The sequence below is a fragment of the Oncorhynchus kisutch genome, linkage group LG9 (assembly GCF_002021735.2).
Source record: "Oncorhynchus kisutch isolate 150728-3 linkage group LG9, Okis_V2, whole genome shotgun sequence".
Lineage (NCBI taxonomy): Eukaryota > Metazoa > Chordata > Actinopteri > Salmoniformes > Salmonidae > Oncorhynchus > Oncorhynchus kisutch.
In genome coordinates, this window is record NC_034182.2 from 14,525,707 (window position 1) to 14,539,557 (window position 13,851).

A 13,851-nucleotide genomic window follows, 5' to 3' on the forward strand; every position below is an offset into this window, starting at 1 on the left:
CTTTTTTTACATCTTTGTTTTCTATATGGAACTTATTTCATGTCTAAAATGTGTCTGAAGGCATTATGGGGGGAGGGGCATTTTGGGGTGGAGTTCTATGAAGTAAAACTATACTATAAAAATAAACTTTGTGTCCATTCTGAATCACCACCAGAGGGTGCTGTGAAACTGATGTGATGCCGTTAGGACTACAGGGGTACACACCGCAGCTCTCGATACATGAATGTTTTATAAATATGCAGCACATTCCTTTCATTAACACACGTAATTGTTCAGAGAAAGTATCTGCATACCTATATTTTAGCACCATTTTATTTCTAGGTTGCATGCAATTAAAAAAGTGTGCAATAAGGTGTATTTGTGAAAAATGTAAAGGTGATCTTAGGGTTTTTCACATAATTGTATGAATTTTCTTGTTGAAAGATGAGGAGAGAGAGGCTTCAGGAGGAGACGGGTAGACCTTCCAATGCCATGTCGGTGGACGGCGCGGAGGAAGGGGTTGCTCGTACCCCCTTTACATTACTCTGATTCGACCCTTTATCTTCTGCGTCGTGTCGTTCAGACGGGACCGCCAGGCTAAAGTTGAGGCTGGCCCGTTTGGAAATGGAGCTAAAAGATAAGACAGCTGGAGTTTAATTTAGAAATGAGGAAAATGGAAATAGAAACCGACAAGGTGGTGAAGATCCGACACCTGGAGCTAGACGCTGGCTCCAGTGTGACTCCACAACCTGCCCATTTCGAAGTGAGTAATAATATTGCTTTAGTCCCTCCATTTCGGGAGTCGGAAGTTGATTCCTATTGCTCTGCGTTTGAGCGTGTGGCCGCTCCTGTTGCAATGTAAATTGTCTAGGAAAGCCCAGGAAGTATTTTTGTATTATTTTACCTTTATTTAACTAGGCAAGTCAGTTAAGAACAAATTCTTATTTTCAATGACAGCCTAGGAACAGTGGGTTAACTGCCTAGTTAGGGTTAGAACGACATTTTTTTTAACCTTGTCAGCTCTGGGATCTGATTTTGCAACCTTTCGGTTACTAGTCCAATGCTCTAACCACTAGGCTACCTTCCTAGTAGCTGCTCTCTCCCTGGGAGACAGTTTACTGTGCGATACAGTTAAAACAACCGTGTTGCGGGCTTTCGAGTTGGTACCTGAAGCTTATAGGCAGCGCTTCAGGAACCACCACCACCAAAAAAATATATATATATATACACACATACATACTTTTGAGTTTGCTAGGGACAAAGAGGTTACCTCTGTGTTGCCTAATAAACTTCCACTCAGAGGTTCCTGGAAGGATACGTGCCATCTCCAAACCATGTCCTAAGAATGAACTCATGTAACCTGCCACCAACACCTCGAGGGGGGGGTCACATAGGTTTGAGTTGTGTCTCTGCAGACCAACCGGACCAAAATTAACCACTGTGTAAACATGTAGTGACGGTCTACAGGATTCAATAGGATGCTCATAACAGAACATACTTGGAGAAACAGTGCAAAATCTCTAGAGTAAGAAGAGAACCTGTCACCCAGTTGTCTTATATCCCAGGGCAGGTGAAGTCAGTGGGATACATTTCAGTCAGATACTCGCATGCCTTCCTCATATGTGAGAACACCTACAGCAACGTTATTTACCAGCACACACTGTACTGCAGGGTCCCCCAACTGGTTTCCCCTCGACGTAATGGACATCTAGATGATCCCTGCTCTACTGCAACCTTCCCTTGTATCAGGTTTGAAGGTAAGACCCAAGTGCAGGCAGCGTCGAAGTAACACAAGTTTATTACAATCAAACACAGGTAGGCAATCACAGACAGGTGAGACACTTCAGGGTGTGACACCTTATGAAAGATGATATTTATACTACCTCCAGAAGGTGTGCGTCTGAGTTTTTCCCAACGTGTTCTTCCATTATAAAAAGTGTAACGTCCCACAGTAATAGAAGACTTCCTTGCACTTACATAAGAGAAAAGTGTCTGAACTGAAAGCTATGAGGGAGTCATAGGACATGATTCGCAGTTTTGGCAGAAAATAAAAAGTCAGATGGAGAAACAATCATGGGAATGTACATTTATTTTCCCACTAAATCCTACCTGACTAGCACCAAAAGCTCAGCCTTTAGGGCTTTCTCAGGGACGAAGGGTCCATAATGGTCAGCTATGGTGCTAAGGTCTACTTTACGCAACCTCTCCAACCGATCAACAGAGGGCGCTTCAGTAAAATTGGAGATGGCTGAGGCAGCCATTTTGTACACAGCAGCCAACTGAACACACGTAAACTTCAGTCACCCAAACTCACAACCTTACCAATCACAGAGTTCAGAGCAGCGTGGTCCTGTGGATTTAATAATCCCCGATGAGCCCCCATTGTGTTACATACGCCTCTTGGAGGGAACGCAACACCCTGCTACATCAACTCCCTGTGGAGTGAGAAAGTACGTGATCGTAGGTGCGGGGGAAGGATGACAGGCAGAGAAAGTTAGCGTTTACAGGGAATTTATTATTCCTTAACATGGTAATGTGAGGAAAAGGGGCTGGAAGGAACCAAAGCAAAGAAAGTTAAACTTAAAAAGTCCCCTCGCCTACCTTCCCACCTAACCTTTAGCAACACCTGGCACGCAAACCAAAATACAGGGGCTGGTCCGCCCAGGTTTTACCTAGTCTGCATAGACAGATTAAATACTACGGGTTGTTTGACCGCAGGTCTCTTGGCTAAACAGTCCCAAGGTATGTTCCTCCTCCCCCCTGGGAACAAATGAAATAGAACAATTTCAATAACCAAAAACACTAAGTCCTAATGGCATACCTCTGAAGGAGCGGCTACAAAATAATATCAACAAAACTTTCACTAACCAACAACCAACACAGGACATGAAAAATAAGTTATTTTCTCATTAAGGAACACTGGAGAAGGAGTTGGTAATTGAAGGAAGGAACAAGCTGGAGAAGGAGTTGGTAATTGAAGAGACAGCTGTTTGCCCTGACGAGAGGGAGGAGTCAGAGCTCCAATCAGCGATGGGGCCGACCAATCAGCTGCTTTAGGATTTCAGGAAGCCATTTCCTGAAATACACACACATACAAACTCACAACAACGCAGAAACTGGGGAACGTAACAGTTATGATAATACCTCTTTGGCAGCCTCATCTGATGGTGATTGACACCCACACAAGGAAGCAATCAATCTGATCCAACACTAGTCTGATCAGATTACGTGGGCATCTCTCCCTTGTACTCTTGTAATAGGTTGTACAGCTGTTGATAATTAGTTTCCTAGCAGCTCTCAATAATCAGATGACGTGCATTTCCTTGGTAGAGGATAAATAGGTTGCTGTTGAAGATTATGGGTTTAATCTCAACTCGATAATCTGATGTTCTATGAAATTATGTCAGAATAGTTTTCTTGAGTTATTGTGGAAGATGAGAATATGTTTGATGTCAACTCTACGTCCATAATTTGATACTATATGTGATTTGATAGCTACTGTTTGTTCTCAGGAGAGGATGAAGAGCTTCTGGGACTGGGAAGCCAAAGGCAGCACTGGATCTGATTAACCCTCCTCTTCTTTCCATTCCTCCTAAAGCACCAGTGTTTTCTCAGAGATGCACAGATGAAAACCTCCCTCTCTCTCACACACATGACCTTACTCACACGCACCATTTCACTCTGCAATATGTCTACCACGTGTGAGACTCTGACCCAATCTCCGCTATACTCCTGCCAAATGCTCCATCTTCTTATAAGGCAGGAAATACTTGACTAAATACGTCATATAGAAGTCATTTTGGTTATCTAAGATTTCACAAAATCACGTGTGTGCAACGGATCCACTGCGTGTCTTTGCCTGTGTGAAAAATCTTCGTGCATAACTCTGTTACTCTTTGCTCTCCCGTTATTATAGGAGGCTAATGGGATATTAACAGGGTTAGTAAGTTATATAAGTTGTGTCTTTACAATGAAAGTCTTGGGGCCATTCCATCTCCACTGCCATCTGCTCTTCCTGCCTCCAAAACAATGTATGTCCTTTTCCTGTCCTGTTCTGTTTGGCCTCCTAGTGGGACGTAGCGTCCATTCCCAGGAGACCACCCTCCTGCCTGGCCGCTGTACACCCTCGACCCCAGATACTGGGTCAGCTCTCTCTCTCTCCTCTCTGTGAGTGTTGTGTTTGTTGAGTAACTTTTACGACAGAAAATAACCAAGCGGGATGCAGGAGTACCATTTCAATAGGTTTACTGAATGTCAAGCTCGAGACGTCATCAGAGTGGTCACTCAATGTTTACCACAGAGTTCTTATTCTATGCCCGTGCATTCACTATGCAGAACACTACACCGTCTCTCTCTTCTTCTCTCCATCAATCTCTCCCCTCTCTCTCTCTCTACATGTGGTGTCAACCTGTCTCTCTGAGAGGCTACAGTCATTTTCAAGAACCAGTGTGCTGACCTCTGACCCCTGCAGGATAAGGCCCTGACATGCAAGTGATGATGATCATCGTTGGAGTATTGTGACATTGTGGTAAAGTAAGTCAGTATACCCTCCTTCTTTACCCCACTAAGCTTTTTCACATCAGTCCCTGAGAGACACCCCAAGTCTCCCGGCAGTTCAAGACCAAAGAACAGACCCCCTCCCCCTTTTGGCCCCTTCAGTCCACACATCCTGATACATTGTTTAAAAACATTTTAGTCATTTAGCAGATGCTCTTATCCAGAGCAACTTACAGGAGCAATTAGGGTAAAGTGCTTTGCTCAAGGGCACATCAACAGATTTTTCACCTAGTCGGCTTGGTGATTCGAACCAGCAACCTTTTGGTTACTGTTCCAATGCTTTTAACCGCTAGGCTACTGATAATAATACTTAGGTGGGTGCTTATATTTGTCCTATTTCACACATGTACAAGTGTGTATTATATGCATGTGTGAATTGGAAATGTGTTGTTTGGATATCCCAACCCCCCCTGAGACACCGTCTGACAGTGGGGTCACGGCCAGGGTCTGCCACTATCAACAGCAACCCTGGAGAAATTAGGGTTGCGTGCCTTGGTCAAGGGAACAACAACAGATTTTTCACCTTGTCGATTCGGGAATTCAGAAAGCAACCTTTCGGTTCCTGGCTCAATGCTCTATCCTATAGGCTACCTGCAGCCCTGGGTCATGTGTGTGTGTGTGTTTGTTTTTAGAAAACACAGACACAGCAGCACATTTTGGGAACGTGAACTTGACCCTAGAAAGGGAGTAGGCAGACACACAGTCTTACACACACACACACCTGAGGGCACAGGGCAACATGAGGACAGGGAGAACTCAGTGAACCTTAGTGAATCACTGGCCAAACTAATCAGATCACCCCAGGGGAAATGAGAGCCCCCTCTGCATCCTTGCCCCCACCCTACCATACCCCACCCATCACACACCTTCTGACTGAATTTGGATATGCCCCCCCCACCCCCCACCCCAGCAGGACATATCCCTATAGATCAGTGGTTCCCGAACTGTGGGACACACAAGGGATCGGCAGGGGGTCCCTCACCCCCCAAAAAAATGTTAGTTGGAAGGGTTGTTATGTTTTGGGGGGGGGGGGGGATGTCAGTCCGGCTTTCAACTTACTCTTGAAAGTTGTAATAATAGAATGCACAAGGTGCAATTTCGAAATTGGGTAGTGCATCATCAGTTTTCCTCTTGTCAGTTGCATTGCATACCGTAGAGAGCTATTTATAACCCCTAGTCCCGCCTCCCCTGCCTAGCTTATCCGTTATGTTAGATTGTGATTACGGTTTGATCCAAACTCTCATTTCAGCCAGATCAGGATGAGCTTGTGGAAATCTCTCACTCCTCACCAGAAATGAGAGGGACGGCATCCCAAACCCAGCATACTGCATCCGGATGAGAGGGATCCTGTGGGGGAGCCTTGATATCCAAGTGTTAACTGAGAGGAGTAGCGTGTTGTAACACCGCATGTGGCTGTGGCTTGGGATGAGGAGAGAACTAGGTGAGGTTCAGTGGTGTCCGCTGAGCCCCAGCTGACCTGTTTTCCATACCGCAAGAGAGAAGGGTAGAGTACAGTGCACTCTGATGATAGTGATTACATCTGAGCAGGACAACTTCCTGTCACACCCTGATCTGTATCACCTGTCTTTGTGCTCGTCTCCACCCCCCTCCAGGTGTCGCCCATCTTCTTCATTATCCCCAGTGTATTTATATTTGTGTTCTCTGTTTGTCTGTTGCCAGTTCGTTTTGTCTTGTCAGGTCTTACCAGCGTGTTTTCCCATCTCCCTGCTTTCTCATGTTCTGTTTCCTAGTTTCCCCAGTTCTGACCATTCTGCCTGCCCTGACCCTGCCTGTTGTTCTGTACCTGCCTGACTCTGACCTTGATTAGACCTCTGCCTGCTATTGACCTGTCTTTTGCCTGCCTCCTGTTTTGGTCAATAAACATCTGTGACTCTAGCTGTCTGCATCTGGGTTTATCCTTAGTTCTGATAGAACTGAATTCACTATAAGCTGAGTGCACTGTATGTGATATCAATACATAGTCAGCCTGGTTCTGTAACATGGCTGTGTATGGTTTGTATCTGCTCTTAATGTCACACAAGCATATATACACACACACACACACTCTCTCGCTCCCTCTCTGTTGAATATGTACTTGATTATGTAAGATGTAAAATAAAATAAACATCTGTTAAGAATGAACTCTGTCTGTGTATGTCCATGTTTAGTATAACTGGTATAAGCCTAGGTTTAGGTGTGGAGCTCTTGTGACATATGAAAACATACAGTCTCATGCCAGATCACATATTCCATATATTTTTATTTAACTAGTCAGTTAAGAACAAACTCTTATTTACAATGATGGCTGCCTTGTTCAGGAGTAGAACACCAGATTTTTACCTTGTCAGTTTGGGGATTTGATCCAGCAACCTTTCAGTTACGGGTCCAATACTCTAACCACTAGGCTACCTGTCACCCTTCACAGCATAACGTCCTACAATCTCAGACGCAATATGTACAGGTGAAAGAGGTCACATTGAGATGACGCCATGAAATACCTAAAGTACAAAGGAAATAGTGATATTTGTTTTGGGACACACTGTGCATTTCAAATAAATCACATATGTTTACAACAACATCAAACATCAATGCATGGCTCTTATCTAAATGTATTTTGAATGGAATGTATTTCTAATGGAATGGAACCCAGGGTCCAGTGTCACTCCTCAACACTCCCCACAGAACACTCAACAACGAACTGACCAATTTCAAGCTTATTAACCCTCACAGACTGAAAACCCCTGAGGGATGATGGAGAGTCAATGAAAGAAACAACACCATACTTCACAAAGATGGAGTGAAGGGCTTGATGGGGAGAGGGGAGAAGAGCGGTCCATTGGGGGAGATGAAGGGAGAGAGAGAGTGGTGTGTGCCAGTATATTATTGTTTTTTGTTAAACCTTTTATAAACATTTTATAACCATTTAATGGGACAATGTACTGTAAACCTAAACATAACCAAACAATCATCAAGTCACAGTCAACCTGTCAAAAAGTGCAATTACCATACACTACCTTCAAAAGTTTGGGGTCACTTAGAAATGTCCTTGTTTTTGAAAGGAAAGCTAATATTTTGCCCATTAAAATAACATCAAATTGATTAGAAATACAGTGTAAACATTGTTAATGTTGTAAATGACTATTGTTGCTGGAAACTGCACAATGTTTATGGAAATCTACGTAGGCCAGTTATCAGCAACCAACAATAATGTGTTCCAATGGCACATTGTGTTAGCTAATCCAAGTTTATCATTTTAAAAGGCTAATTGACCATTAGAAAACCCTTTTGCAATTATGTTAGCACAGCTGAAAACTGTTGTCCTGATTAAAGAACCAATAAGACTGGGCCTCCCGGGTGGCCCAGTGATCTAAGGCACTGCATCGCAGTGCTAGCTGTGCCACCAGAGATTCTGGGTTTGAGCCCAGGCTCTGTCGCAGGAGGCCCATGGGGCGGCACACAATTGGCCCAGCATCGTCCGGGTTAAGGAGGGTTTGGCCGGCAGGGATATCCTTGTCTCATTGTGCACTAGCGACTCGTGTGGCGGGCCGGGCGCAGTGCACTCTGACCAGGTCGCTAGGTGTACGTGTTTCCTCCGACACATTGGTGCGGCTGGCTTCTGGGTTGGATGTGCGTTGTGTCAAGAAGCAGTGTGGCTTGGTTGGGTGTGGCTTGGTTGGGATGCATGGCTCTCGACTTTCGCCTCACCCGAGTCCGTACGGGAGTTGCAGCGATGAGACAAGACAGTAACTACTACAAATGGGATACCACGAAAAAGGGGATATAATAGATAAATAAAATATAATAAAAAAAAGAAGCAATAGACTAGTGGAGTATCTGGAGCAACAGCATTTGTGGGTTCGATTACAGGATCATAATGGCCAGAAACAAATAACTTTATTCTGAAACTCATTAGTCTATTCTTGTTATGAGAAATGAAGGCTATTCCATGCAACAAATTGACAAGAAACTGAAGATCTCGTACAACGCTGTGTACTACCTCCTTCACAGAACAGCGCAAACTGGCTTCCGGAGTTGCTTCTTCACTGTTGACGTTGAGACTGATGTTTTGCAGGTACTATTTAATGAAGCTGCCATTTGAGGACTTATGACGTGTCTGTTTCTCAAGTTAGACACTCTAATGCACTTGTCCTCTTGCTCAGTTGTGCCCCGGGTCCTCCCACTCCTCTTTCTATTCTAGTTAGAGCCAGTTTGCACTGTTCTGTGAAGGGAGTAGTACACAGCGTTGTATGAGATCTTCAGTTTCTTGGCAATTTCTCGCATGGAATAGCCTTCATTTCTCATAACAAGAATAGAATGATGAGTTTCAGAAGTGCTTTGTTTCTGGCCATTTTGAGCCTATAATCAAACCCACTCTTGCTGATGCTCCACATAGTCAACTAGTCTAAAGAAGGCCAGTTGTATTGCTTCTTTAATCAGGACAAAAGTTTTCAGCTGTGCTAACATCATTTGCAAAAGGGTTTTCTACTGATCAATTAGCCTTTTAAAATGATAAACTTGGATTAGCTAACACAACGTGCCATTGAAACACAGGAGTGATGGTTGCTGATAATGGGCCTCTGTACGCCAACGTAGCTATTCCATAAAAAATCTGCCGTTTCCAGCTACAATTGTAATTTACAACTAACAATGTCTACAGTGTAGTTCTGATCAATTTGATGTTATTTTAATGGACAAAAAAAAATGTTTTTCTTTCAAAAACAAGGACATTTCTAAATGACCCCAAACCTTTAACGCTTGTGTATATTAGGCATATGATTAGTTATTGAACAACACATACTGACAGACCACTCGGTTCATTTGGAATGACCGGTTAATGGCAACGATTCTGATCGCTGCATGAGTGTGGGCCCATAAGAGCTTGTAAGAGCATAAATATTAGCACTGTCTGGGTTTTAGATGCCTCCTGACAGTCAGTTCACATTTAGCAAGAAGAGACAGGATAACCTAGTTATAGCCTAGGTATTCCTATAGCCTACCACATTTCCACTTACGGATTGATGTGTGTTGAACACCTCTCTGAGCAGAAACACAAGCTCCAGGAGAGATGGATGCACTGACTCTGTTCTGACTCTGTTTCCATTAAGCCTCCCCCTAAACTTATGATAGCCTTCATCACTGTGGCGTTGCGCAAGAACCACATGCACAATATATATATATATGGACAGTGTGAGCACCCGGTTAAGACACCGGGATTGATTGACAGTTCCTGTGGGAGTTGTGGAAGCAATCTTTGCAAGAGCTTTTCTCTGAGCTCCGATGGGGTAGGGCCGGGGGCGGTACCCGGGTCAGGAGTGTGGTGCGGCGGATGCTGCTGTTCGAGTCTTGATGGCCGAATTTGTGGAGCAGCCCCCGGCAGCACGGCAGACAGTGCACCATGTCAGAGAGGAGGTGGCCGCTGAAGATCATGTAGATCCACGGGTTACAGCAGCTATTCAGACTGGCCAGCAGAGCCGAGAGGGTGACTGCGGTGTTCTCGGAGTCTGGAGAGAGAGAAACGGGGAAGAGGGGGTGTCGGCCAGTCAGGGAAGAAGAAAACATTCAAGCGTGTTCTGTTTTATCTACTAGGAGTGGCACACTATTTATGCCAGGGCTGTCCAACCCTGTTCCTGAAGAGCTACCCTCCTGTAGGTTTTCACTCCAACCCCAGTTGTAACTAACCTGATTCAGCTTTTCAAGCAGCTAATTATTAGAATTGGGTGCGCTAGATAAGGGTTGGAGTGAAAACCTACAGGATGGTATCTCTCCAGGAACAGGGTTGGACAGCCCTGATTTATGCGTATTCTCGAAGGAATCTCGGCAAGCCACTGGGTCTGACGGGTCACTGACTCGCCAGCAAAATATTTGATTAACTTTTGGAGACCGATGGTCGTTTTCATAACTATCTGTCACACCTACACAACGGTTGCGTTATATGGAACGTGTCTAACACTTATGTATGCCCTTTAGGTGATTCTGCTGTTTTTCTATATTGCGCACTGTCCGATAATTCAAGCTGCAGCAAAAGGAATAACATCAGCTACATTCACACCTCATCAAGGCAATGAATTATGAGCTAACTCACATGCACATTACTCCCAGTAAGATTTTGTTCGCGGTTATTCCATTGTGGTCACAATAATGTACCCCAGGTCTCCAGTTTGCACATCCTATAGCCTAAGTATGTATAGCCTACTGTAGGTATAGCATACTGTATGTATAGCCTACTGTATGTATAGCCTATTTGTTTCAGTTTGGTCTATGTATCTGAGGAGGAGTTATACAGTTGTTGTCTCACTATGTCCGTGGTAAACTGAATAACATTTTGGAGAGCAGTGAATCAGCTTTTAGGGAAACCCCTGGGGTAATGCATAAAATATGTGCTGAAGCTGTGCACTATTACCAACTTATTGAATAAATAGGCCTAAGCAATAATGTAATGTTTTAAAACACTTAACGTGTCACACAATGAACGGAGACATGGCACCAGCGCGCGCTGCCAATGACTCACCGCACAGAGCCCAAATATAACACTTACCTACCCACGAGAAGCTCTCATCCCACACAGACCACATCTGCACGGTGAAAAACGGAGCCCAGCACACCACGTACGCCAGCACGATCACGAAAGTCATTTTCACTGTGCGCAGCTTGGCGCGCGAGATGGTGGTGACGCTGCTGACTGAACTCGCCCCGATCAGCCCATTCTTGGTCGCAAGTGCCATCACGCTAGTGCCCTTCTGGGTCTTGTACTTTATGTTCCGCCAGATGGACCGGCAGATGAAGCCGTAGCAGAGCATGAGCACGGCCACGGGCACGAGGAAGATGCCCACGGTGATCCAGGTGATGTAGGCGCGCACGCCCCACGGCTGGATGAAGTGTCCCCAGCAGTCATACACGGCCGAGCCCGGGTGGACCTCGCTCAGGGAAAATATAAAATACTGGGGCATGCTCAGGGCAAGACTACACACCCAGGTGGCCCCGATCATCATATAGGCGCGCTGCGTGGGCTGGTGAAGGGTCTGCATCGGGTGACAGATGGCGATGTAGCGGTCCAGCGTCATCATCACCATCATGTAGGTGGACGCGAACATCCCTAGCACCTGCAGGTGCTTGACGATGCGGCACAGGAAGTCGGGCCCGTAGAAGCGGAAGGTGATCTCCCAACAGAGCTGCGGTAGCACCTGGAAAAAGGCCACTACCAAGTCCGCGAGGCTCAGATGCTTCATGAACAGGTGCATGCGCGAGGGCTTCCGACGGCTCATGTACATGGCCAGCAGCACGCTCAGGTTCCCCACCACAGCCACGACGAATGTCACGCTAAGCATTGTGATCTCGATCTTGGCGACCTCCTCGTTCCGGCCAAACGGGTCGCTGGAGTTCCCAAGAGCGCCAGTGTCGTTCCTTTTATCCTCCATCAACACCGGTTTGCTCGTGGGGTCGAAGCCTATCTTCAAAATGTCATCCATGAGGTTGAGTGAGCTCTGTGAATGGAAAAGTGCTCCTCCGGAGATGTTTCTGGCTGTCCTGAACACATCCGCGCGCACGATCACCCGCTGCCACCTGCCTGCATTGAGAACGTGTGAGTTTTAAATTTAAGCAATTACTTAGAGTCTATCGTCTACGAAGACTCGCTCATTGCGCACAGACCGACATATGTGTTGGCTTGCCAAAGATTTGAAGCACATGGTGTGAAACTGTATCTGTGCGCAGTCGCCACCAACCCTTTTTAAATCCTTTTATACCAATGAGACCACCCCCACATCTCCAACCTCCGCTAAACAGCCTTGGATACAAAAACAACAGCAGGGAGAAACAGAATATATGGAAAACATAATAGTTTGCATGGGTGGAATTTCTCTGAAAGACTCGTTACCACTCACAAGTAAATAGGGAACACAGTGATGTTTTCCCACGTATATGTCTCCAGATGCTGTACTGCAAACCCCAATAACCAATGGTGCAATTTGTGCGTAAATATGCACAATGCGCGCTACTGGTCAGTATTCCATATCCATTTACTTATCATGTCTCTAGGAATCCTTTTTGAAAAGGTATCAAGAAACATTTAAAAACTTGTAAGGTGACACATTTTTGTCTTTGAGATGATCTTGATGATGATGTTCAAATCAAATTTGATTTGTCACATACACATAGTTAGCAGATGTTAATGCGAGTGCAGCGAAATGCTTGTGATGTCACATAATGTTGCTTTTCTGTGATGTTTATCATATTACTGTGAAGCCAGAGGGACTTTTCCCAATTGTGTGGACAATAAAAGGTGTTCTGTTATATTGCATTCTGACATATGACATCACTCGTTCATGTTCTATGCACAGTCGATTCAGAGCACTCTTTCTCTGTCTCCCCCTCTGTCTCTGTATGAGAGCATGCGTGTATGTGAAGCCTGTGTTCGCATACTCTCCTGCATGGTGAACTATATGTACTGTGTGAAGTTTCTGGAATAACACACTACTGCTCTCATCACCCCTGGGACCTTGGGGAATGTATGAGAAACCCAGGCTGATTGCCCAAGCACCAGGTGTCCACAACACAATGCATTAATGCCTTGTGTGTCACACAGGTGAGTAGGATATATAGGTCAAATTGGGAGTGTAGATAAATTCACTAGCTACAGTAACATCGTTGGTTTCGATGTTCCCCGGATGTAAATGTGCAGATCCCCCCCCCCTCCACCCAAGGGGCCCAATTTATACTTATTGTGATCTATTTCTGGAGATGACACACTGTGTGTGTGTGTGTTGGTGTGTGTATGTGTTTGCGCATGTGTGGGGGTCTGCAGATGTGAAGGGAAGCAGGCTGTGTTTGTGCGGGGATTTGTTGGAGGTGGTGGTGTTTCAGTAGGGTTGATGATGAGGTAGATGTTCTCTGATGATAACCTGCTCAGATTTCACCACTGTGACCCGCCCATAGAGATTAGTTAGAGATTACTTACAACTGTAATAGAGGGCTTAGAAATGTGTAAAAACGGGCTAGCTCGGGGTTTTAGTCCTCTCCTCCAGTACCCCATTCAGTTCAGCTTATTTGTTTGATTCTAGTAAGCACACCTGATTCAACAGATCTACTAATCACCAAGTTCATGATTAGTTGAAAAGGGTGTGAGAATACTGGAATAGATCCAGTAATTAAGAAGTTAGGAAAGACAGTTCACAAAATGATTTGAACAAACACTCACACTTGACTTTTCCCCCACCTTAGTAGCTCAGACTTTGCTGATACCTATTTTATTGAGGAAAAAATTTACTTACTAGGACTGTGACATGACGTTGTCCCACCTAGCTATCTTAAAGCAGCAAT

General features: G+C 45.0%; 1 protein-coding gene and 1 long non-coding RNA gene across 2 annotated transcripts; one reads left to right on the top strand and one right to left on the bottom strand.

The window, feature by feature from the left end:
• The first annotated feature begins 363 nt into the window (after positions 1–363).
• Positions 364–6,186, top strand: LOC109896401 (uncharacterized). Its single transcript, XR_004211008.1, has 3 exons — positions 364–742; positions 1,651–4,512; positions 5,786–6,186. It is a non-coding gene; the product is annotated as an uncharacterized LOC109896401 (long non-coding RNA).
• Positions 6,187–9,103: 2,917 nt separating this feature from the next.
• LOC109896402 (arg8-vasotocin receptor) lies at positions 9,104–12,233 on the bottom strand. The gene is made up of 2 exons (XM_020490656.2): positions 11,072–12,233; positions 9,104–10,037 (listed from the first exon to the last, which is right to left on the bottom strand). Exons 1-2 carry the CDS (start codon positions 12,000–12,002, stop codon positions 9,736–9,738), a joined length of 1,233 nt encoding a protein of 410 aa, XP_020346245.1. The 5' UTR covers positions 12,003–12,233; the 3' UTR covers positions 9,104–9,735.
• Positions 12,234–13,851: the final 1,618 nt, after the last annotated feature.